This window comes from Petromyzon marinus, chromosome 70 (genome assembly GCF_048934315.1).
Source record: "Petromyzon marinus isolate PM22_M1 ecotype Great Lakes invasive population chromosome 70, UKy_Petmar_22M1.pri1.0, whole genome shotgun sequence".
Lineage (NCBI taxonomy): Eukaryota > Metazoa > Chordata > Hyperoartia > Petromyzontiformes > Petromyzontidae > Petromyzon > Petromyzon marinus.
This window is the reverse complement of record NC_133736.1, coordinates 5,994,735-6,022,381: the sequence shown is the minus strand read 5'-3', so window position 1 is coordinate 6,022,381 and position 27,647 is coordinate 5,994,735. Positions and strand designations below refer to the sequence as shown.

Below are 27,647 nucleotides of genomic sequence, written 5' to 3'. Positions count from 1 at the left end.
GTGAGTGACTGAGTGACTGACTGACTGAGTGACTGAGTGAGTGACTGAGTGGGTGACTGAGTCAGTGACTGAGTAACTGAGTGACTGACTGAGTGACTGAGTGAGTGACTGAGTGAGTGAGTGACTGAGTGACTGACTGAGTGACTGAGTGAGTGAGTGACTGAGTGACTGACTGAGTGAATGACTGAGTGACTGAGTGAGTGACTGAGTGAGTGACTGAGTGACTGAGTGACTGAGTGAGTGACTGAGTGAGTGAGTGACTGAGTGACTGAGTGAGTGACTGAGTGACTGACTGAGTGACTGAGTGGGTGACTGAGTGAGTGAGTGACTGAGTGACTGAGTGACTGAGTGAGTGACTGAGTGACTGACTGAGTGACTGGGTGACTGAGTGACTGAGTGAGTGACTGAGTGACTGACTGACTGAGTGACTGAGTGACTGACTGAGTGGGTGACTGAGTCAGTTACTGAGTAACTGAGTGACTGAGTGACGGACTGAGTGAGTGAGTGACTGAGTGACTGAGTGAGTGACTGAGTGAGAGAGTGAGTGACTGAGTGAGTGACTGAGTGACTGAGTGAGTGACTGAGTGAGTGACTGAGTGACTGGGTGACTGAGTGACTGAGTGAGTGACTGAGTGACTGAGTGAGTGATTGAGTGACTGAGTGACTGACTTACTGAGTGACTGAGTGACTGAGTGACTGACTGAGTGGGTGACTGAGTCAGTGACTGAGTAACTGAGTGACTGAGTGACTGACTGAGGGACTGAGTGAGTGACTGAGTGACTGAGTGACTGAGTGAGTGACTGAGTGAGTGACTGAGTAAGTGAGTGACTGAGTGACTGAGAGAGTGACTGAGTGAGTGACTGAGTGAGTGACGGACTGACTGAGTGAGTGACTGAGTGAGTGAGTGACTGAGTGACTGAGAGAGTGACTGAGTGAGTGACTGACTGACTGAGTGAGTGACTGAGTGAGTGACTGACTGAGTGACTGAGAGAGTGACTGAGTGAGTGACTGAGTGAGTGACTGACTGACTGAGTGAGTGACTGAGTGAGTGAGTGACTGAGTGACTGAGAGAGTGACTGAGTGAGTGACTGAGTGAGTGAGTGACTGAGTGACTGAGTGAGTGACTGAGTGAGTGACTGAGTGACTGAGTGAGTGACTGACTGAGTGAGTGACTGAGTGACTGAGTGAGTGACTGAGTGACTGAGTAAGTGACTGAGTGAGTGGCTGAGTGAGCCTCACTGACCGTAGCTGCAGGCCTCTTCCGTGGTGCCACTGACCACTCCGTCGGGTAGCGACTGTAAGTAGAAGCCCTGGCGTGAGTAGAGACGCGTGATGATGCCCTTGAGCTGGGGCTCTGCGGGGCACACGTGGGGCACGGGGTCACGCAGGGGTCACTCAGGGGTCACTCACCCAGGGGTCACCCAGGGGTCACTCACCCAGGGGTCACTCATCACAGAGACCCATAGACTCTCCACACAGACACCCACAGACTCACCACACAAAGACCCACAGACTCATCACACAGAGACCCACAGATTCATCACACAGAGACCCATAGACTCACCACACAGAGACCCATAGACTCACCACACAGAGACCCATAGACTCACCACACAGAGACCCATAGACTCACCACACAGAGACCCATAGACTCATCACACAGAGACCCACAGATTCATCACACAGAGACCCACAGACTCATCACACAGAGACCCACAGACTCATCACACAGAGACCCACAGACTCATCACACAGAGACCCATAGACTCATCACACAGAGACCCACAAACTCACACACAGAGACCCACAGACTCACCGCACAGAGACCCACAGATTCATCACACAGAGACCCACAGACTCATCACACAGAGACCCACAGACTCACACACAGAGACCCACAGACTCATCACACAGAGACCCATAGACTCTCCACACAGAGACCCACAGACTCATCACACAGAGACCGACAGACTCATCACACAGAGACCCATAGACTCATCACACAGAGACCCACAGACTCACCACACAGAGCCCCACAGACTCATCACACAGAGACCCATAGACTCTCCACACAGAGACCCACAGACTCATCACACAGAGACCGACAGACTCATCACACAGAGACCCACAGACTCATCACACAGAGACCCACAGACTCATCACACAGAGACCCACAGACTCATCACACAGAGACCCACAGACTCTCACAGAGACCCACAAACTCACCACACAGAGACCCACAGACTCATCACACAGAGACCCACAGACTCATCACACAGAGACCCACAGACTCATCACACAGAGACCCACAGACTCATCACCCAGAGACCCATAGACTCATCACACAGAGACCCACAGACTCATCACACAGAGACCCACAGACTCATCACAGAGACCCACAGACTCATCACACAGAGACCCACAGACTCACTCACACAGAGACCCACAGACTCACCACACAGAGACCCACAGACTCATCACAGAGACCCACAGACTCATCACACAGAGACCCACAGACTCATCACACAGAGACCCATAGCCTCATCACACAGAGACTCACAGACTCATCACACAGAAACCCACAGACTCACCACACAGAGACCCACAGACTCATCACACAGAGACCCACAGACTCACCACACAGAGACCCATAGACTCACCGCACAGAGACCCACAGACTCACCACACAGAGACCCACAGACTCATCACACAGAGACCCACAGACTCACCACACAGAGACCCACAGACTCACCACACAGAGGCCCACAGACTTACCACACAGAGACCCACAGACTCATCACAGAGACCCACAGACTCACCGCACAGAGACCCACAGACTCACCACACAGAGTCCCACAGACTTACCACACAGAGACCCACAGACTCATCACAGAGACCCACAGACTCACCGCACAGAGACCCATAGACTCATCACACAGAGACTCACAGAGTCACCACACAGAGACCCATAGACTCATCACACAGAGACCCACAGACTCATCACACAGAGACCCACAGACTCTCACACAGAGACCCACAGACTCACCACACAGAGACCCACAGACTCACCTCACAGAGACACACAGACTAACAACACAGAGACCCACAGACTCACCACACAGAGACCCACAGATTCATCACACAGAGACCCATAGACTCACCACACAGAGACCCATAGACTCACCACACAGAGACCCATAGACTCACCACACAGAGACCCATAGACTCACCACACAGAGACCCATAGACTCATCACACAGAGACCCACAGATTCATCACACAGAGACCCACAGACTCATCACACAGAGACCCACAGACTCATCACACAGAGACCCACAGACTCATCACACAGAGACCCACAGACTCGCCACACAGAGACCCACAGACTCATCACACAGAGACCCATAGACTCATCACACAGAGACCCACAGACTCATCACACAGAGACCCACAGACTCATCACAGAGACCCACAGACTCATCACACAGAGACCCACAGACTCACTCACACAGAGACCCACAGACTCACCACACAGAAACCCACAGACTCATCACAGAGACCCACAGACTCATCACACAGAGACCCACAGACTCATCACACAGAGACCCATAGCCTCATCACACAGAGACTCACAGACTCATCACACAGAAACCCACAGACTCACCACACAGAGACCCACAGACTCATCACACAGAGACCCACAGACTCACCACACAGAGACCCATAGACTCACCGCACAGAGACCCATAGACTCATCACACAGAGACCCACAGAGTCACCACACAGAGACCCATAGACTCATCACACAGAGACCCACAGACTCATCACACAGAGACCCACAGACTCTCACACAGAGACCCACAGACTCACCACACAGAGACCCACAGACTCACCTCACAGAGACACACAGACTAACAACACAGAGACCCACAGACTCACCACACAGAGACCCACAGACTCATCACACAGAGACCCACAGACTCACCACACAGAGACCCACAGACTCACCACGCAGAGACCCACAGACTCATCACACAGAGACCCACAGACTCATCACACAGAGACCCACAGACTCTCACAGAGACACATAGACTCATCACACAGAGACCCACAGACTCATCACACAGAGACCCACAGACTCACCACACAGAGACCCACAGACTCACCACACAGAGACCCACAGACTCATCACACAGAGGCCCACAGACTCACCACACAGAGACCCACAGACTCACCACACAGAGACCCACAGACTCACCACGCAGAGACCCACAGACTCATCACACAGAGACCCACAGACTCATCACACAGAGACCCACAGACTCTCACAGAGACACATAGACTCATCACACAGAGACCCACAGACTCATCATACAGAGACCCACAGACTCACCACACAGAGACCCACAGACTCACCACACAGAGACCCACAGACTCATCACACAGAGGCCCACAGACTCACCACACAGAGACCCACAGACTCACCACACAGAGACCCACAGACTTACCACACAGAGACCCACAGACTCATCACAGAGACCCACAGACTCACCGCACAGAGACCCATAGACTCATCACACAGAGACCCACAGAGTCACCACACAGAGACCCATAGACTCATCACACAGAGACCCACAGACTCACCACACAGAGACCCACAGACTCATCACACAGAGACCCATAGACTCATCACACAGAGACCCACAGATTCATCACACAGAGACCCACAGACTCTCACACAGAGACCCACAGACTCACCACACAGAGACCCACAGACTCACCTCACAGAGACACACAGACTCATCACACAGAGACCCACAGACTCACCACACAGAGACACACAGACAAGGGATAGAGACCCACAGACTCATCACACAGAGACCCACAGACTCATCACACAGAGACCCACAGACTCACCACACAGAGACCCACAGACTCATCACACAGAGACCCACAGCCTCTCACACAGAGACACACAGACTCACCACACAGAGACCCACAGACTCATCACACAGAGACCCACAGCCACTCACACAGAGACACACAGACTCACCACACAGAGACCCATAGACTCACCACACAGAGACCCACAGACTCATCACACAGAGACCCACAGCCTCTCACACAGAGACACACAGACTCACCACACAGAGACCCATAGACTCATCACACAGAGACCCACAGACTCTCACAGAGACCCACAGACTCATCACACAGAGACCCACAGACTCATCACACAGAGACTCACAGACTCATCACAGAGACCCACAGACTCACCACACAGAGACCCACAGACTCATCACACAGAGACCCACAGACTCACCACACAGAGACCCATAGACTCATCACACAGAGACCCACAGAGTCACCACAGAGACCCATAGACTCATCACACAGAGACCCACAGACTCACCACACAGAGACCCACAGACTCATCACACAGAGACCCATAGACTCATCACACAGAGACCCACAGACTCACCACACAGAGACCCACAGACTCACCACACAGAGACCCACAGACTCACCACACAGAGACCCACAGACTCATCACACAGAGGCCCACAGACTCACCACACAGAGACCCACAGACTCACCACACAGAGACCCACAGACTTACCACACAGAGACCCACAGACTCATCACAGAGACCCACAGACTCACCGCACAGAGACCCATAGACTCATCACACAGAGACCCACAGAGTCACCACACAGAGACCCATAGACTCATCACACAGAGACCCACAGACTCACCACACAGAGACCCACAGACTCATCACACAGAGACCCATAGACTCATCACACAGAGACCCACAGATTCATCACACAGAGACCCACAGACTCTCACACAGAGACCCACAGACTCACCACACAGAGACCCACAGACTCACCTCACAGAGACACACAGACTCATCACACAGAGACCCACAGACTCACCACACAGAGACACACAGACAAGGGATAGAGACCCACAGACTCATCACACAGAGACCCACAGACTCATCACACAGAGACCCACAGACTCACCACACAGAGACCCACAGACTCATCACACAGAGACCCACAGCCTCTCACACAGAGACACACAGACTCACCACACAGAGACCCACAGACTCATCACACAGAGACCCACAGCCACTCACACAGAGACACACAGACTCACCACACAGAGACCCATAGACTCACCACACAGAGACCCACAGACTCATCACACAGAGACCCACAGCCTCTCACACAGAGACACACAGACTCACCACACAGAGACCCATAGACTCATCACACAGAGACCCACAGACTCTCACAGAGACCCACAGACTCATCACACAGAGACCCACAGACTCATCACACAGAGACTCACAGACTCATCACAGAGACCCACAGACTCACCACACAGAGACCCACAGACTCATCACACAGAGACCCACAGACTCACCACACAGAGACCCATAGACTCATCACACAGAGACCCACAGAGTCACCACAGAGACCCATAGACTCATCACACAGAGACCCACAGACTCACCACACAGAGACCCACAGACTCATCACACAGAGACCCATAGACTCATCACACAGAGACCCACAGACTCATCACACAGAGACCCATAGACTCATCACACAGAGACCCACAGATTCATCACACAGAGACCCACAGACTCTCACACAGAGACCCACAGATTCACCACACAGAGACCCACAGACTCACCTCACAGAGACACACAGACTCATCACACAGAGACCCACAGACTCACCACACAGAGACACACAGACAAGGGATAGAGACCCACAGACTCATCACACAGAGACCCACAGACTCATCACACAGAGACCCACAGACTCACCACACAGAGACCCACAGACTCATCACACAGAGACCCACAGCCTCTCACACAGAGACACACAGACTCACCACACAGAGACCCATAGACTCACCACACAGAGACCCACAGACTCATCACACAGAGACCCACAGCCTCTCACACAGAGACCCACAGACTCACTCACACAGAGACACACAGACTCATCACACAGAGACCCATAGACTCACTCTCACAGAGACCCATAGACTCATCACACAGAGACCCACAGACTCACCACACCGAGACCCATAGACTCATCACACAGAGACCCACAGACTCACCACACAGAGACCCATAGACTCACCACACAGAGACCCACAGACTCACACAGAGACCCACAGACTCATCACACAGAGACACACAGACTCACCACACAGAGACCCACAGACTCACCACACAGAGACCCACAGACGCATCACACAGAGACCCACAGACTCACCACACAGAGACCCACAGACTCTCACAGAGACCCATAGACTCATCACACAGAGACCCACAGACTCATCACACAGAGACCCACAGACTCTCACAGAGACCCATAGACTCATCACACAGAGACCCACAGACTCATCAGACAGAGACCCACAGACTCACCACACAGAGACACACAGACTCACCACACAGAGACCCACAGACTCATCACACAGAGACCCACAGCCTCTCACAGAGACACACAGACTCTCACAGAGACACATAGACTCATCACACAGAGACCCACAGACTCATCACACAGAGACCCACAGACTCACCACACAGAGACCCACAGACTCATCACACAGAGACCCACAGACTCATCAGACAGAGACCCACAGACTCACCACACAGAGACACACAGACTCACCACACAGAGACCCACAGACTCACCACACAGAGACCCACAGACTCATCACACAGAGACCCACAGACTCATCACACAGAGACCCACAGACTCATCACACAGAGACCCATAGCCTCTCACAGAGACACACAGACTTACCACAGAGACCCACAGACTCACCACACAGAGACCCACAGACTCACCACACAGAGACCCACAGACTCACCACACAGAGACCCACAGACTCATCACACAGAGACCCACAGACTCATCACACAGAGACCCACAGCCTCTCACACAGAGACCCATAGACTCACCACACAGAGACCCACAGACTCATCACACAGAGACCCATAGACTCTCCACACAGAGACCCACAGACTCACCACACAAAGACCCACAGACTCATCACACAGAGACCCACAGATTCATCACACAGAGACCCATAGACTCACCACACAGAGACCCATAGACTCACCACACAGAGACCCATAGACTCACCACACAGAGACCCATAGACTCACCACACAGAGACCCACAGCCTCTCACACAGAGACACACAGACAAGGGACAGATGGACAACTTAGCAGGTCTGTCCCAATTATCCCCTGCGGGCTGCCGGGACAGAGAGAGCGAAGCGGAGAGTCGGGAGGAGATAGAGGGAGGGGGGTGGACGGGGGGATAATCCCGTTCGCTTAACACGCCACGAGCACTGGATGCACAGGTACAGGCAAAGGTACCCATCGGGCCCCAGGTAGCCTCACGCAGGCATGCTGGGGCAAGTGCTGTGGAGTCCTCTCGTCATAGCCAGCGACAGCCCGGCGGTCATCACAACAGTGACGATAGCAGCCTCATCATCATCACAACAATGGTGATAGCATCATCATCACAACAATGGTGATAGCAGCAGCATCATCATCATCACAACAATGGTGATAGCATCATCATCATCACAACAATGGTGATAGCAGCATCATCATCAACACAACAATGGGGATAGCAGCGTCATCATCATCATCACAACAATGGTGATAGCATCATCATCATCACAACAATGGTGATAGCATCATCATCACAACAATGGTGATAGCATCACCATCATCACAACAATGGTGATAGCAGCATCATCATCACAATAATGACGATAGCAGCATCATGATCATCACAATAATGACGATAGCAGCATCATCATCATCACAAGAATGGTGATAGCAGCGTCATCATCATCATCACAACAATGGTGATAGCAGCATCATCATCATCACAAGAATGGTGATAGCAGCGTCATCATCATCATCATCACAACAATGGTGATAGCAGCATCATCATCATCACAATGACGATAGCAGCATCATCATCATCATCACAACAATGGTGATAGCCTCATCATCATCACAACAATGACGATAGCAGCATCATGATCATCACAATAATGACGATAGCAGCATCATCATCATCACAAGAATGGTGATAGCAGCATCATCATCATCATCACAACAATGGTGATAGCAGCATCATCATCATCACAAGAATGGTGATAGCAGCATCATCATCATCATCACAACAATGGTGATAGCCTCATCATCATCACAACAATGACCATAGCAGCCTCATCGCAATTGGCGGCCTACCACCATCATCATCACGAGACCGATACTCATAGAGACCCACAGAGACCCACAGAGACCCACAGAGATCCAGACCCATAGAGATCCACAGAGACCCATAGAGTTCCAGACCCATAGAGACCCACAGAGACCCACAGAGTTCCAGACTCATAGAGACCCACAGAGACCCATAGAGACCCACAGAGATCCAAACCCATAGAGACCCACAGAGACCCACAGAGATCCAAACCCATAGAGTCCCACAGAGACCCACAGAGATCCAAACCCATAGAGACCCACAGAGACCCATAGAGTCCCACAGAGACCCACAGAGTTCCAGTCCCATAGAGACCCATAGAAACCCACAGATATCCAGACCCATAGAAACCCACAGAGATCCAGACCCATAGAAACCCATAGAGACCCATAGAAACCCACAGATATCCAGACCCATAGAAACCCACGTAGATCCAGACCCATAGAGACCCATAGAGACCCATAGAGACCGATAGAAACCCACATAGATCCAGACCCATAGAGACCCATATAGACCCATAGAGACCCACAGATCCAGACCAATAGAGACCCACAGAGACCCGCAGAGACCCAGACCCATAGAGATCCATAGAGACCCATAGAGACCCAGACCCATAGAGACCCACAGAGACCCAGACCCATAGAGATCCAGACCCATAGAGATCCATAGAGACCCATAGAGATCCAGACCCATAGAGACCCACAGAGACCCAGACCCATAGAGATCCAGACCCATAGAGATCCATAGAGACCCATAGAGATCCAGACCCATAGAGACCCATAGAGTCCCATAGAGACCCACAGAGATCCAGACCCATAGAGACCCATAGAGACCCACAGAGATCCATAGAGATCCATAGAGACCCATAGAGATCCAGACCCATAGAGACCCATAGAGACCCATAGAGATCCATAGAGACCCATAGAGATCCAGACCCATAGAGACCCACAGAGACCCATAGAGATCCATAGAGACCAATAGAGATCCAGACCCATAGAGACCCGTAAAATTCCACAGAGATCCAGACCCATAGACCCATAGAGACCCATAGAGACCCGCAGAGATTCAGAGACTCATGTAGAACCATAGAGACCCACAGAGACCCACAGAGATCCAAACCCATAGAGTCCCACAGAGACCCACAGAGATCCAAACCCATAGAGACCCACAGAGACCCACAGAGTTCCAGTCCCATAGAGACCCATAGAAACCCACAGATATCCAGACCCATAGAAACCCACATAGATCCAGACTCATAGAGACCCATAGAGACCCATAGAAACCCACAGATATCCAGACCCATAGAAACCCACAGAGATCCAGACCCATAGAAACCCATAGAGACCCATAGAAACCCACAGATATCCAGACCCATAGAAACCCACGTAGATCCAGACCCATAGAGACCCATAGAGACCCATAGAGACCGATAGAAACCCACATAGATCCAGACCCATAGAGACCCATATAGACCCATAGAGACCCACAGATCCAGACCAATAGAGACCCACAGAGACCCGCAGAGACCCAGACCCATAGAGATCCATAGAGACCCATAGAGACCCAGACCCATAGAGACCCACAGAGACCCAGACCCATAGAGATCCATAGAGACCCATAGAGATCCAGACCCATAGAGACCCACAGAGACCCAGACCCATAGAGATCCAGACCCATAGAGATCCATAGAGACCCATAGAGATCCAGACCCATAGAGACCCATAGAGTCCCACAGAGATCCATAGAGATCCATAGAGACCCATAGAGATCCAGACCCATAGAGACCCATAGAGTCCCATAGAGACCCACAGAGATCCAGACCCATAGAGACCCATAGAGACCCATAGAGATCCATAGAGACCCATAGAGATCCAGACCCATAGAGACCCACAGAGACCCATAGAGATCCATAGAGACCAATAGAGATCCAGACCCATAGAGACCCGTAAAATTCCACAGAGATCCAGACCCATAGACCCATAGAGACCCATAGAGACCCGCAGAGATTCAGAGACTCATGTAGAACCATAGAGACCCACAGAGACCCACAGAGATCCAAACCCATAGAGTCCCACAGAGACCCACAGAGATCCAAACCCATAGAGACCCACAGAGACCCACAGAGTTCCAGTCCCATAGAGACCCATAGAAACCCACAGATATCCAGACCCATAGAAACCCACATAGATCCAGACTCATAGAGACCCATAGAGACCCATAGAAACCCACAGATATCCAGACCCATAGAAACCCACAGAGATCCAGACCCATAGAAACCCATAGAGACCCATAGAAACCCACAGATATCCAGACCCATAGAAACCCACGTAGATCCAGACCCATAGAGACCCATAGAGACCCATAGAGACCGATAGAAACCCACATAGATCCAGACCCATAGAGACCCATATAGACCCATAGAGACCCACAGATCCAGACCAATAGAGACCCACAGAGACCCGCAGAGACCCAGACCCATAGAGATCCATAGAGACCCATAGAGACACAGACCCATAGAGACCCACAGAGACCCAGACCCATAGAGATCCAGACCCATAGAGATCCATAGAGACCCATAGAGATCCAGACCCATAGAGACCCACAGAGACCCAGACCCATAGAGATCCAGACCCATAGAGATCCATAGAGACCCATAGAGATCCAGACCCATAGAGACCCATAGAGTCCCACAGAGATCCATAGAGATCCATAGAGACCCATAGAGATCCAGACCCATAGAGACCCATAGAGTCCCATAGAGACCCACAGAGATCCAGACCCATAGAGACCCATAGAGACCCATAGAGATCCATAGAGACCCATAGAGATCCAGACCCATAGAGACCCACAGAGACCCATAGAGATCCATAGAGACCAATAGAGATCCAGACCCATAGAGACCCGTAAAATTCCACAGAGATCCAGACCCATAGACCCATAGAGACCCATAGAGACCCGCAGAGATTCAGAGACTCATGTAGAACCATAGAGACCCACAGAGACCCACAGAGATCCAAACCCATAGAGACCCACAGAGACCCACAGAGATCCAAACCCATAGAGACCCACAGAGACCCACAGAGTTCCAGACCCATAGAGACCCACAGAGACCCATAGAGTCCCACAGAGACCCACAGAGATCCAAACCCATAGAGACCCACAGAGACCCACAGAGTTCCAGTCCCATAGAGACCCATAGAAACCCACAGATATCCAGACCCATAGAAACCCACATAGATCCAGACTCATAGAGACCCATAGAGACCCATAGAAACCCACAGATATCCAGACCCATAGAAACCCACAGAGATCCAGACCCATAGAAACCCATAGAGACCCATAGAAACCCACAGATATCCAGACCCATAGAAACCCACGTAGATCCAGACCCATAGAGACCCATAGAGACCCATAGAGACCGATAGAAACCCACATAGATCCAGACCCATAGAGACCCATATAGACCCATAGAGACCCACAGATCCAGACCAATAGAGACCCACAGAGACCCGCAGAGACCCAGACCCATAGAGACCCATAGAGACCCAGACCCATAGAGACCCACAGAGACCCAGACCCACAGAGATCCATAGAGACCCATAGAGATCCAGACCCATAGAGACCCACAGAGACCCAGACCCACAGAGATCCATAGAGACCCATAGAGACCCAGACCCATAGAGACCCACAGAGACCCAGACCCATAGAGATCCAGACCCATAGAGATCCATAGAGACCCATAGAGATCCAGACCCATAGAGACCCATAGAGTCCCACAGAGATCCATAGAGATCCATAGAGACCCATAGAGATCCAGACCCATAGAGACCCATAGAGTCCCATAGAGACCCACAGAGATCCAGACCCATAGAGACCCATAGAGACCCATAGAGATCCATAGAGACCCATAGAGATCCAGACCCATAGAGACCCACAGAGACCCATAGAGATCCATAGAGACCAATAGAGATCCAGACCCATAGAGACCCGTAAAATTCCACAGAGATCCAGACCCATAGACCCATAGAGACCCATAGAGACCCGCAGAGATTCAGAGACTCATGTAGAACCATAGAGACCCACAGAGACCCACAGAGTTCCAGACCCATAGAGACCCACAGAGACCCATAGAGTCCCACAGAGACCCACAGAGATCCAAACCCATAGAGACCCACAGAGACCCACAGAGTTCCAGTCCCATAGAGACCCATAGAAACCCACAGATATCCAGACCCATAGAAACCCACATAGATCCAGACTCATAGAGACCCATAGAGACCCATAGAAACCCACAGATATCCAGACCCATAGAAACCCACAGAGATCCAGACCCATAGAAACCCATAGAGACCCATAGAAACCCACAGATATCCAGACCCATAGAAACCCACGTAGATCCAGACCCATAGAGACCCATAGAGACCCATAGAGACCGATAGAAACCCACATAGATCCAGACCCATAGAGACCCATATAGACCCATAGAGACCCACAGATCCAGACCAATAGAGACCCACAGAGACCCGCAGAGACCCAGACCCATAGAGATCCATAGAGACCCATAGAGACCCAGACCCATAGAGACCCACAGAGACCCAGACCCATAGAGATCCAGACCCATAGAGATCCATAGAGACCCATAGAGATCCAGACCCATAGAGACCCACAGAGACCCAGACCCATAGAGATCCAGACCCATAGAGATCCATAGAGACCCATAGAGATCCAGACCCATAGAGACCCATAGAGTCCCACAGAGATCCATAGAGATCCATAGAGACCCATAGAGATCCAGACCCATAGAGACCCATAGAGTCCCATAGAGACCCACAGAGATCCAGACCCATAGAGACCCATAGAGACCCATAGAGATCCATAGAGACCCATAGAGATCCAGACCCATATAGACCCACAGAGACCCATAGAGATCCATAGAGACCAATAGAGATCCAGACCCATAGAGACCCGTAAAATTCCACAGAGATCCAGACCCATAGACCCATAGAGACCCATAGAGACCCGCAGAGATTCAGAGACTCATGTAGAACCATAGAGACCCACAGAGATCCAGACCTATAGAGACCCATAGAGACCCACAGAGACCCATAGAGACCAATAGAGATCCAGACCCATAGACCCATAGAGACCCATAGAGACCCACAGAGACCCATAGAGACCAATAGAGATCCAGACCCATAGACCCATAGAGACCCATAGAGACCCACAGAGACCCATAGAGACCAATAGAGATCCAGACCCATAGACCCATAGAGACCCATAGAGACCCACAGAGATTCAGAGACTCATGTAGAACCACAGAGACCCACACAGAGATCCAGAGACTCATGTAGAACCATAGACACCCACAGAGATTCAGAGACTCATGTCGAACCATAGAGACCCACAGAGATTCAGAGACTAATGTAGAACCATAGAGACCCACAGAGATTCAGAGACTAATGTAGAACCATAGAGACCCACAGAGATTCAGAGACTCATGTCGAACCATAGAGACCCACAGAGATTCAGAGACTAATGTAGAACCATAGAGACCCACAGAGATTCAGAGACTCATGTCGAACCATAGAGACCCACAGAGATTCAGAGACTCATGTCGAACCATAGAGACCCACAGAGACCCGCAGAGACCCATACTCATAGACAGCATTTTTTTGCTTTGATTATTTTCCATGTATTATTATTTTTTAAATGATCTACGCCACTTTACCGAAAGAACCAAGAATATGAATTCCTGCAGTCACAGGATCGAACCCACGACCTCCTGTACACCAGGCGAGGTAGTCAACATCTCACCCACTCACTTAGACATCGCCAGGGGTCAGAATCGAACCCACGACCGCCTGTACACCAGGCGAGGTAGTCAACATCTCACCCACTCACTTAGACGTCAGGGGTCAGGATGGAACCCACGACCTCCTGCACACCAGGCGAGGTAGTCAACATCTCACCCACTCACTCACTCAGACAGGGGTCAAAATCGAACCCACGACCTCCCGCACACCAGGCGAGGTAGTCAACATCTCATAGCCATCGCGAGTAGCAGCAGCAGCAGCGTCTACAAAGGGGTGGGTGGCGATCACCACGCCCGGCCGCCTTTGTCTCCCCCAGTGGCGAGTCCGCACCAGGTTACTCATTTGAGGCTGAGTCGACCTAGGGAAGGGGGGCCCAGGACCGATTCAGATGAAGCGCCACTTGTGTTTGTTGTTGACCGGGTGCCAGGCTAGGTGCACCACACACACACACAGGTGCCAGGCTAGGTACACCGGGTTCGTAGCGCGGTGTAACGCTCACCGCTGCACCACCGCTCAGAGGCACATTAATATTTTAATGAAATAACCTGTTAGTACAAACCTACACGGAGCCTGTAAACAATGGATGGATGAAGCTACAAACACAGCGACACACCTAGACAAAGATCCCCCGTGTAGCCTCAGCAGACTGTCGGGGCAAGTGCTGCTCGAGTTTGAGGTACGTCCACATCAGCCTCAACTCTTCACGAGCCCGTGCCACTCGCTGACTCACCCAGACACTCACCCATCACTCCATCTCTTCTCGAGCCCGTGCCACCCACTCACCCATCACTCCATCTCTTCTCTAGCCCGTGCCACTCACCCACTCACCCATCACTCCATCTCTTCTCTAGCCCGTGCCACCCACTCACCCATCACTCCATCTCTTCTCGAGCCCGTGCCACTCACCCACTCACCCATCACTCCATCTCTTCTCGAGCCCGTGCCACCCACTCACCCATCACTCCATCTCTTCTCTAGCCCGTGCCACTCACTCACTCACCCATCATTCCATCTCTTCACTAGCCCGTGCCACTCACCCACTCACCCATCCACTCACCCATCACTCCATCTCTTCTCTAGCCCGTGCCACCCACCCACCCGCCCATCACTCCATCTCTTCTCTAGCCCGTGCCACTCGCCGACTCACCCAGACACTCACCCATCACTCCATCTCTTCTCTAGCCCGTGCCACTCACCCACTCACCCAGACACTCACCCATCACTCCATCTCTCCTCTAGCCCGTGCCACTCACTCAACCTACTCACCCAACACTCCATCTCTTCTCTAGCCCGTGCCACTCGCTGACTCACACAGACACTCACTCACCCACTCACCTACCCACTCACCCATCACTCCATCTCTTCTCTAGCCCGTGCCACTCACTCACCCACTCACCCACCCACCCATCACTCCATCTCTCCTCTAGCCCGTGTCACTCACTAACTCACTCACCCAGACACTCACCCATCACTCCATCTCTTCTCTAGCCCGTGCCACCCACTCACCCATCACTCCATCTCTTCTCTAGCCCGTGCCACTCGCTGACTCACCCACCCATCACTCCATCTCTTCTCGAGCCCGTGCCACCCACTCACCCACCCACTCACCCAGACACTCACTCACCCACTCACCCACCCACTCACCCATCACTCCATCTCTTCTCGAGCCCGTGCCACTCGCTGACTCACCCAGACACTAACCCATCATTCCATCCCTTCTCTAGCCCGTGCCACTCGCTGACTCACCCAGACACTCACTCACCCACTCACCTACCCACTCACCCATCACTCCATCTCTTCTCTAGCCCGTGCCACTCACTCACCCACTCACCCATCACTCCATCTCTTCTCTAGCCCGTGCCACTCGCTGACTCACCCAGACACTCACTCACCCACTCACCTACCCACTCACCCATCACTCCATCTCTTCTCTAGCCCGTGCCACTCACTCACCCACTCACCCACCCACCCATCGCTCCATCTCTCCTCTAGCCCGTGTCACTCACTAACTCACTCACCCAGACACTCACCCATCACTCCATCTCTTCTCTAGCCCGTGCCACCCACTCACCCATCACTCCATCTCTTCTCTAGCCCGTGCCACTCGCTGACTCACCCACCCATCACTCCATCTCTTCTCGAGCCCGTGCCACCCACTCACCCACCCACTCACCCAGACACTCACCCACTCACCCACCCACTCACCCATCACTCCATCTCTTCTCGAGCCCGTGCCACTCGCTGACTCACCCAGACACTAACCCATCATTCCATCCCTTCTCTAGCCCGTGCCACTCGCTGACTCACCCAGACACTCACTCACCCACTCACTTACCCACTCACCCATCAATCCATCTCTTCTCTAGCCCGTGCCACTCACTCACCCACTCACCCATCACTCCATCTCTTCTCTAGCCCGTGCCACTCGCTGACTCACCCAGACACTCACTCACCCACTCACCTACCCACTCACCCATCACTCCATCTCTTCTCTAGCCCGTGCCACTCACTCACCCACTCACCCACCCACCCATCACTCCATCTCTCCTCTAGCCCGTGCCACTCACTCACCCACTCACCCACGCACCCATCACTACAACTCTTCTCTAGCCTGTGTGACTCACTCACACACTCACCCACTCACCCATCACTCCATCTCTCCTCTAAACCGTGCCACTCACTCAACCTACTCACCCACCACTCCATCTCTTCTTTAGCCCGTGCCACTCACTAACTCACTCACCCACCCATCACTCCATCTCTCCTCTAGCACGTGTCACTCACTCACCCACTCACCCATCACTCCATCTCTTCTCTAGCCCGTGCCACTCGCTGACTCACCCAACCACTCACTCACCCACTCACCCACTCACTCACCCATCACTCCATCTCTCCTCTAGCCCGTGCCACTCACTCAACCTACTCACCCATCACTCCATCTCTTCTCTAGCCCGTGCCACTCACTAACCCACTCACCCATCACTCCATCTCTTGTCTAGCCCGTGCCACTCACTAACTCACTCACCCATCACTCCATCTCTTCTCTAGCCCGTGCCACCCACTCACCCATCATTCCATCTCTTCTCTAGCCCGTGCCACCCACTCACCCATCATTCCATCTCTTCTCTAGCCCGTGCCACCCACTCACCCATCACTCCATCTCGTGTCTAGCCCGTGCCACTCACTCAACCTACTCACCCACCACTCCATCTCTTCTCTAACCCGTGCCACCCACTCACCCATCATTCCATCTCTTCTCTAGCCCGTACCACCCACTCACCCATCATTCCATCCGTTCTCTAGCCCGTGCCACCCACTCACCCATCATTCCATCTCTTCTCTAGCCCGTGCCACCCACTCACCCATCACTCCATCTCTTGTCTAGCCCGTGCCACTCACTCAACCTACTCACCCACCACTCCATCTCTTCTCTAACCCGTGCCACTCACTCAACCTACTCACCCACCACTCCATCTCTTCTCTAACCCGTGCCACCCACTCACCCATCATTCCATCTCTTCTCTAGCCCGTACCACCCACTCACCCATCATTCCATCCCTTCTCTAGCCCGTGCCACCCACTCACCCATCATTCCATCTCTTCTCTAGCCCGTGCCACCCACTCACCCATCACTCCATCTCTTGTCTAGCCCGTGCCACTCACTCAACCTACTCACCCACCACTCCATCTCTTCTCTAACCCGTGCCACTCACTCAACCTACTCACCCACCACTCCATCTCTTCTCTAGCCCGTGCCACTCACTCACCCATCACTCCATCTCTTCTCGAGCCCGTGCCAACCACTCAACCTACTCACCCAGTTCATTACATCTCTTCTCTAGCCCGTGCCACTTACTCAACCACCCACCCACCCATGATGTCATCTCTTCTCTAGCCCGTGCCACTCACTCACCCACTCACCCACCCACTACTCCATCTCTTCTCTAGCCCGTGTCACCCACCCACCCACCACTCCATCTCTTCTCTAGCCCGTGCCACTTACTCACCCATCATTCCATCTCTTCTCGAGCCCGTGCCACTCAATCAACCTATTCACCAATCACTCCATCTCTTCTCTAGCCCGTGCCACCCACCCACCATTCCATCTCTTCTCGAGCCCGTGCCACTCATTCAACCTACTCACCCACTCACCCATCACTCCATCTCTTCTCTAGCCCGTGTCACCCACCCATCACTTCATCTCTTCTCGAGCCCATGCCACTCACTCAACCTACTCACCCACTCACCCACCACTCCATCTCTTCTCGAGCCCGTGCCACTCACTCAACCTACTCACCCATCACTCCATCTCTTCTCTAGCCCGTGCCACTCACCCATTCACCCACCCACCACTCCATCTCTTCTCTAGCCCGTGCCAACCACTAAACCTACTCACCCATCACTCACCCACCACTCCATCTCTTCTCTAGCTCGTGTCACCCACCCACCCACCACTCCATCTCTTCTCAAACCCGTGCCACTCACCCATCACTCACCCACCACTCCATCTCTTCTCGAGCCCGTGCCACCCACTCACCCACTCACCCATCACTCCATCTCTTCTCAAACCCGTGCCACTCACCCACTCACCCATCACTCCATCTCTTCTCGAGCCCGTGCCACCCACTCACCCTGTTCACTCCCAACTGGTCGTGCCTCAACGAGAATGTGGAGCGGCTTTTTGATTCCCCACCACCACCCCCACCACCCCCACCACCACCTCCACCACCCCCCACCCCCACCACCACCACCACCACCACCCCCACCACCACCACCCCCCCACCACCACCCACCACCACCCCCCACCACCACCACCACCACCTCCCCACCACCACCCACCACCCCCACCACCTCCCCACCACCACCACCACCACCTCCCCACCACCCACCACCACCACCACCACCTCCACCACCACCACCACCCCCACCACCACCACCCCCACCACCACCACCACCACCTCCACCACCACCACCACCACCCCCACCACCACCACCACCACCACCTCCACCACCACCCCCACCACCTCCCCACCTCCACCCCCACCACCACCCCCCCACCACCACCACCACCCCCACCACCACCTCCACCACCACCACCACCACCTCCCAAACCTTTCTCCGTTTTGTGAGCACGACTCGTGATGAAGGATTCCGCCTCCAATGCCCGCCACACGTTTGGCTGTCGCCTCCAATGCACGCAGGGGGGAAACATTCCGTAACGTGCCACTGCCCCTGACTGACAAATCGACGTTTCGTGGGGCACCTTCGCTCCCCCCCCTTTCGTGGATTTTCGAGGCCGTAGGCAATTAGGAAATGCCACCAACTACGACCCATGGGCAAAACAAAATTAAAAAAAAAAAATTTGTTGTTGATACGTCACCGCTCGGCACGTGCCAACACACAAAAGGCAAAGGTTCGAAGCCCGCGTATAGCCTGCGCGGAATGTGGGGGCAAGTGCTGCGATGTTCACTCCGCAGCGCTAGACCGCGTGAGCTGTGTTGAGGCTGAGTCGACCTAGGGGAGGAGGCCCTGGAGCGGTTCAGATGAATCGTCACCGGTTGGTGGTGGTGCTGGTGGCGGTGGCAGGGAGCGTATCGCTGACCGCTACACACACGCACACAGGTGCCAGGCTAGGTGCACCACAACAACACCACGCTGACACGGACACACACGGACACACACAGACACCACACACACACACACCTACACACAAAGATCAAAGATTCCTCCATATAGCCTTAACAGACTGTAGGGGCAAGTGCTGTTAGCGAGCACCTATGAAGGCCTGAACGGTACACGAGGGGGTAGGTAGGCAGCACCACGCCCGACCGCCTTTGTCTCCCTAGTGGCGATGTTTACTCCACACCGCACCAGGTACTCATTTGAGGCTGAGTCGACCTAGGGGAGGCCCGGAACCGGTTAAGATTATCGTCACTGACGGTGTTGGCGGTGAGCGGGAATCGAACCCGGGTCGCCAGGTTCATAGCGCAGCGTAGCGCTAACCACTACACCACCGCTCCCCACACAAACACACACACACAGACACACACAGTAACAACCGCCATTCACCACTAAGTGGCGGTGACGTCAGCACGACGCTTGTGCCAGGCTATGTGCACCTTGAGGCCACGTGAAGTGTCGAACGCCCACGGGCAGGAGGTCACGGGGCAGACCCAGCAGGTGCCACGGGTCGACTGACTGAGATGACTGGCTGATGCACCACCTGTGCCCCCTACTGTGCCAACCTGCTGTGCTTTAGCCACCCGGCACGCCGCTCGTTGTTGTGAGCGTCGCTCCTCCGCCCTCCGTTGTTGTTGGAGGGCGACTGCCTCCAACTGCCCAGTAGCGTCCTTCACGAGCCTCCTCCACAGAGGCCGATCTTGACACCGCTGGTACCGGTCATCGGCAAGTCCACTCAGCTCCACGTCCTCCTGTACCACATCACTCCATCTCTTCTCTAGCCCGTGCCGCGCCCGCTTTGCCCCCTCAATCCGGCCGAACAAAAGGTGTTTCATCTTATTTGGTTCTTTCGGTAAAGTCACGTAGAATGAGAATAAAATAATAAATTGATAAATAAAATGACACAATAATATTCGGCATGCGGTGGCTGGGCATGCGGGCTACATGACCCAGCCATCGCAGCCTTGCCTGCCGGAGGAGCTCACCGATGGGACCTTGCCCAGATCTTTCAAGGATTTGTGAGCTCCTCACACAATCCAGCCTGGTTAAACCCAGGATGGATCGTAGGCAGGCCAGCCTAAATGTTTCCAACACACACACAGACACACCCACACAGACATACACACAGACACACACACACAGACACACACACACAGACACACAGACACGCACAGACACAGACTCACACAGACACACACACACAGACACACACAGACACACACACAGAGACACACACACAGAGACACACACAGACACACACACACAGATACACACACAGACACACACACACAGAGACACACACAGACACACACAGACACACACACAGACACACACAAACAGACACACACACAGACACACACACAGATACACACACAGAGAGACACACAGAGACACACAAACAGACACACACACAGCCACACACACACAAACACAGAGACACACACACAGACGCACACACAGACACAGACACACACACACAGACACACACACAGACACACACAGACACACACACAGACACACAGTACACACACACAGACACACACACAGTACACACACAGACACACACAGACACACAGAGACACACAGACACACAGAGACACACAGACACACACACAGACACACACACAGACACACACAGAGTACACACACACAGACACACACAGTACACACACAGACACACAGTACACACAGTACACACACACACAGACGCACACACACAGACACACACACAGTACACACACACACAGACACACACACAGACTCACACACACACAGACACACACAGACACACACACACAGTACACATACACAGACACACACACAGTACACACACACACAGAGACACACAGTACACACACAGACACACACAGTACACACACACAGACACACACACAGACACACACACAGACACACACAGACACACACACAGTACACACACACAGACACACACAGAAACACACACACACACAGACACACACACAGACACACACACATACACACACAGTACACACACACAAACAGACACACACACAGTACACACACACACAGTACACACACACAGACACACACAGACACACACACACACACAGACACACACACAGTACACACACACACAGACACACACAGTACACACACAGACACACAGTACACAGACACACAGACACACACAGTACACAGACACACACAGACACACACACAGACACATACACAGACACACAGACACACACAGAAACACACACAGTACACACATACACAGACACACACACAGACAAACACACACAGACACACACACAGGCACATACACAGTACACACACACACAGACACACACACAGACACACACACAGATACACACACGCACAGACACACACAGACACACACAGACACACACACAGACACACAGTATATACACACACACAGACACACAGTACACACACTCACAGACACACAGACACACACACAGACACACACAGACACACACAGACACAGTACACACACACAGTACACACACACACAGTACACACACACAGACACACACACAGAAACACACACAGACACACACAGCACACACACATACAGTACACACACAGAGACACACACAGACACAGTACACACAGACACAGACACACACACAGACAGACACACACAGACACACACACACAGACACACACACAGACACACACGCAGACACAGACGCACATACACACACAGTACACACACACAGACACACACACAGTACACACACACAGACACACCCACACAGACACACACACAGACACACACACAGAAATACACAGACACACACACACAGTACACACACAGACACACAGTACACACACAGACACACAGTACACACACAGACACACACACAGTACACACACAGACACACACACACACAGACACACACAGACACACAGAGACACACAGTACACACACACACAGACACACACACACAGGACACACACACACAGTACAGTACACACACACAGACACACACACAGAAACACACACAGACACACAGTACACACACACACAATACACAGACACACACAGTACACACACACAGAGGCACACAGACACACACACAGACAGACACACACACATAGACACACAGATACACACACAGACACACACACAGACACACACACACATACACACACAGTACACACACACAAACAGACACACACACAGTACACACACACAGTACACACACACAGACACACACACAGACACACACAGATACACACAAAAACACACACAGACACACACACAGACACACACAGAGTACACACACACAGAGACACACAGTACACACACAGACACACAGTACACACACACAGACACACACACAGACGCACACACACAGACACACACACAGACACACACACAGTACACACACAGACACACACACAGACTCACACACACACAGACACACACACAGACACACACACACAATAAACACACACAGACACACACACAGACACACACAGTACACACACACAGACACACAGTACACACACAGACACACACAGAACACACACAGACAGACACAGACACACACACAGACACACACACAGACACACACAGACACACACACACAGACACACACACAGTACACACACACAGACACACACAGAAACACACACACAGACACACCCACAGACACACACACATACACACACACAGTACACACACACAGTACACACACACAAACAGACACACACACAGTACACACACACAGTACACACACACAGACACACACACACAGACACACACACAGTACACACACACAGACACACACAGTACACACACAGACACACAGTACACAGACACACAGTACACACACACACAGACGCACACACACAGACACACACACACAGACGCACACACACAGACACATACACACACACAGTACACACACACACAGAGACTCACACACAGACACACACAGACACACACACAGACACACACAGACACACAGACACACACACACAGACACACACACACACGCAGACACACACACAGACACACACACAGACACACACACAGATACACACTACAACACACACACTAACACACACAGACACACACACACAGACACACACAGACACACACACACATACACACACAGACACACACAGACACACACACACAGAGACACACACACACACAGACACACACACAGACACACACACAGACACACAGACACACACAGACACACACACACATACACACACACAGACACACACAGACACACACACACAGAGACACACACACACACAGACACACACACAGACACACACACAGACACACACACACACACAGACACACACACACAGACACACACAGTACACACACACAGACACACACACAGTACACACACACACAGTACACACACACAGACACACACACAGTAATCAACACACACACAGTACACACACACAAACAGACACACACACAGTAATCAACACACACAGTACACACACACAGACACAGACAGACACACACACAGACACACACACAGACTCACACACAGACACACACACACAGACACACACACAGACACACACACACTAACACACACAGACACACACTATAACACACACACACTAACACACACAGACACACACACACACACTCACCCGGTCGTCTCGTTCTCCTGCGTTTGATGCCGAACACGCGAACCTTGGAGACGATGGCCGAGAGAGATCGACTCCCTGGGGGTGCTGAACCACCACCACCACCACCCCCACCACCACCACAACCACCACCACCACCACCACCACTACTACCCCCTACACCACCACCGGGACCCCCACTCGGACCCCCTAGACCATGCCCCCCCTGCGTCCGCGAGGGACTCGTCACCCCGACGCCTCCCTGCCGCCTGTTGTTCACGTGGTTGTTGGTGTGGTTGTGGTGGTGGTGGTGGTGGTGGTTGTGGTGGTGAGAGGCGGTGGCTGCTGAAGAGGCGGCGATGCCCTCCTTCGTCTGCCGCCGCTGTCGGATGAGCGAGCTGGTGATAGCAGCAGCCATGGCGATGTGAGGACTGTGAGTGTGGTGGTGGTGGTGGGGGGGTGGTGGGGGGGGGTGGTGGTGGGGGGGTGGTGGTGGTGGGGGGGGGGTGGTGGCGGTGGTGGGGGTAGTGGTGGTGGTGTAGGGGGTAGTGGTGGTGGTGGTAGTGGTGGGGGTGGTAGTGGTGGTGGGGGTGGTGGTGGTGGTGGTGGGGGGGTGGGAGGGGTGGTGGTGGTGGTGGGGGGGGTGGTGGTGGGGGGGGGTGGGGGGTAGTGGTGGGGGTGGTGGTGGTGGTGGGGGTAGTGGTGGTGGTGGTAGTGGTGGGGGTGGTAGTGGTGGTGGGGGTGGTGGTGGTGGTGGGGGGGTGGGAGGGGTAGTGGTGGTGGGGGGGGGTGGTGGTGGTGGGGGGGGGTAGGGGTGGTGGTGTAGGGGGTAGTGGTGTTAGGGGTGGTGGTGATGATGGTGGTAGTGGTGGTGGTGGCGGTAGTGGTGGGGGTAGTGGTGGTGGTAGTGTTGGAGGTAGTGGTGGTGGTGGTGGTGGCGGTGGTGATGGTGGTGGTGGGGGTGGTGGTGGTGGGGGTAGTGGTGGTAGTGGTGGGAGTGGTGGTGGGGGTGGGGGTGATGGTGGTGGTGGTGGTCGTGGTGGTGGTGGAGGTAGTGGTAGTGGTGGTAGTGGTTGGTGGTAGTGGTGGTGGTGATGGTGGTGGTAATGGTGGTGGTGATGGTGGTGGTGGTGGTGGTGAGGTGGTGGTGGTGGTGGTAGTGGTGGTGGTCGTGGTGGTGGTGGTGGTAGTGGTGGTGGTGGTGCACCGAAGCTGGCACAGTGCCCTCGGTAGGGGAGTTAATCAGGGTGATCACAAACCTAACACCCCACAAACCCCCACCTAACACCCCACTAACACCCCACTAACACCCCACTAACACCCAACACCACAACACCCAAAACCACAACACTAACACCCACTAACATCCCAAAACACCCCCACCTAACACCCCACTAACACCCCACTAACACCCCACTAACACCCCAAAACACCCACAACCTAACACCGACTACACCCCCACTAACACCCCACTAACACCCCACTAACACCCCAAAACACCCCACAACCTAACACCCGACTAACACCCCACTAACACCCGACTAACACCCCACTAACACCCCACTACACTGTGAGTGTGGTGGTGGTGGTGGTGGGGGTGGTGGGGGGGTGGTGGTGGTGGGGGGGGGGGTGGTGGGGGGGGGTGGGGGTAGTGGTGGTGGGGGTAGTGGTGGGGGGTGGTAGTGGTAGTGGTGGTAGTGGTGGTGGTGGTGGGGGGTGGGGAGGGTGGTGGTGGTGGTGGGGGGGGGTGGTGGTGGGGGGGGTGGGGGGTAGTGGTGGGGGTGGTGGTGGTGGTGGGGGTAGTGGTGGTGGTGTAGGGGGTAGTGGTGGTGGTAGTGGTGGGGGTGGTAGTGGTGGTGGGGGTGGTGGTGGTGGTGGTGGGGGGGTGGGAGGGGTGGTGGTGGTGGGGGGGGGGTGGTGGTGGTGGGGGGGGGTAGGGGTGGTGGTGTAGGGGGTAGTGGTGGGGGTGGTGGTGGTGGTGGTGGTAGTGGTGGTGGTGGCGGTAGTGGTGGGGGTAGTGGTGGTGGTAGTGTTGGAGGTAGTGGTGGTGGTGGTGGTGGCGGTGGTGATGGTGGTGGTGGGGGTGGTGGTGGTGGGGGTAGTGGTGGTAGTGGTGGGAGTGGTGGTGGGGGTGGTGGTGATGGTGGTGGTGGTGGTGTGGTATGGTAGGTGGTGTTAGGGGTGGTGGTGGTAGTTGGTGGTGGTGGTCTGTTGG

At 53.5% G+C, this 27,647-nt stretch overlaps 1 protein-coding gene across 1 annotated transcript in view; it reads right to left on the bottom strand.

Moving 5' to 3' along the window:
* Window positions 1-27,647, bottom strand: part of LOC116958045 (uncharacterized) — a 229,044-nt gene that overhangs the window by 28,304 nt on the left and 173,093 nt on the right. The window contains exon 4 of the mRNA XM_076055229.1: window positions 1,244-1,354. Within this exon, the coding sequence (XP_075911344.1) occupies window positions 1,244-1,354 (111 nt within the window). The remainder of the gene's footprint in view (window positions 1-1,243; window positions 1,355-27,647) is intronic.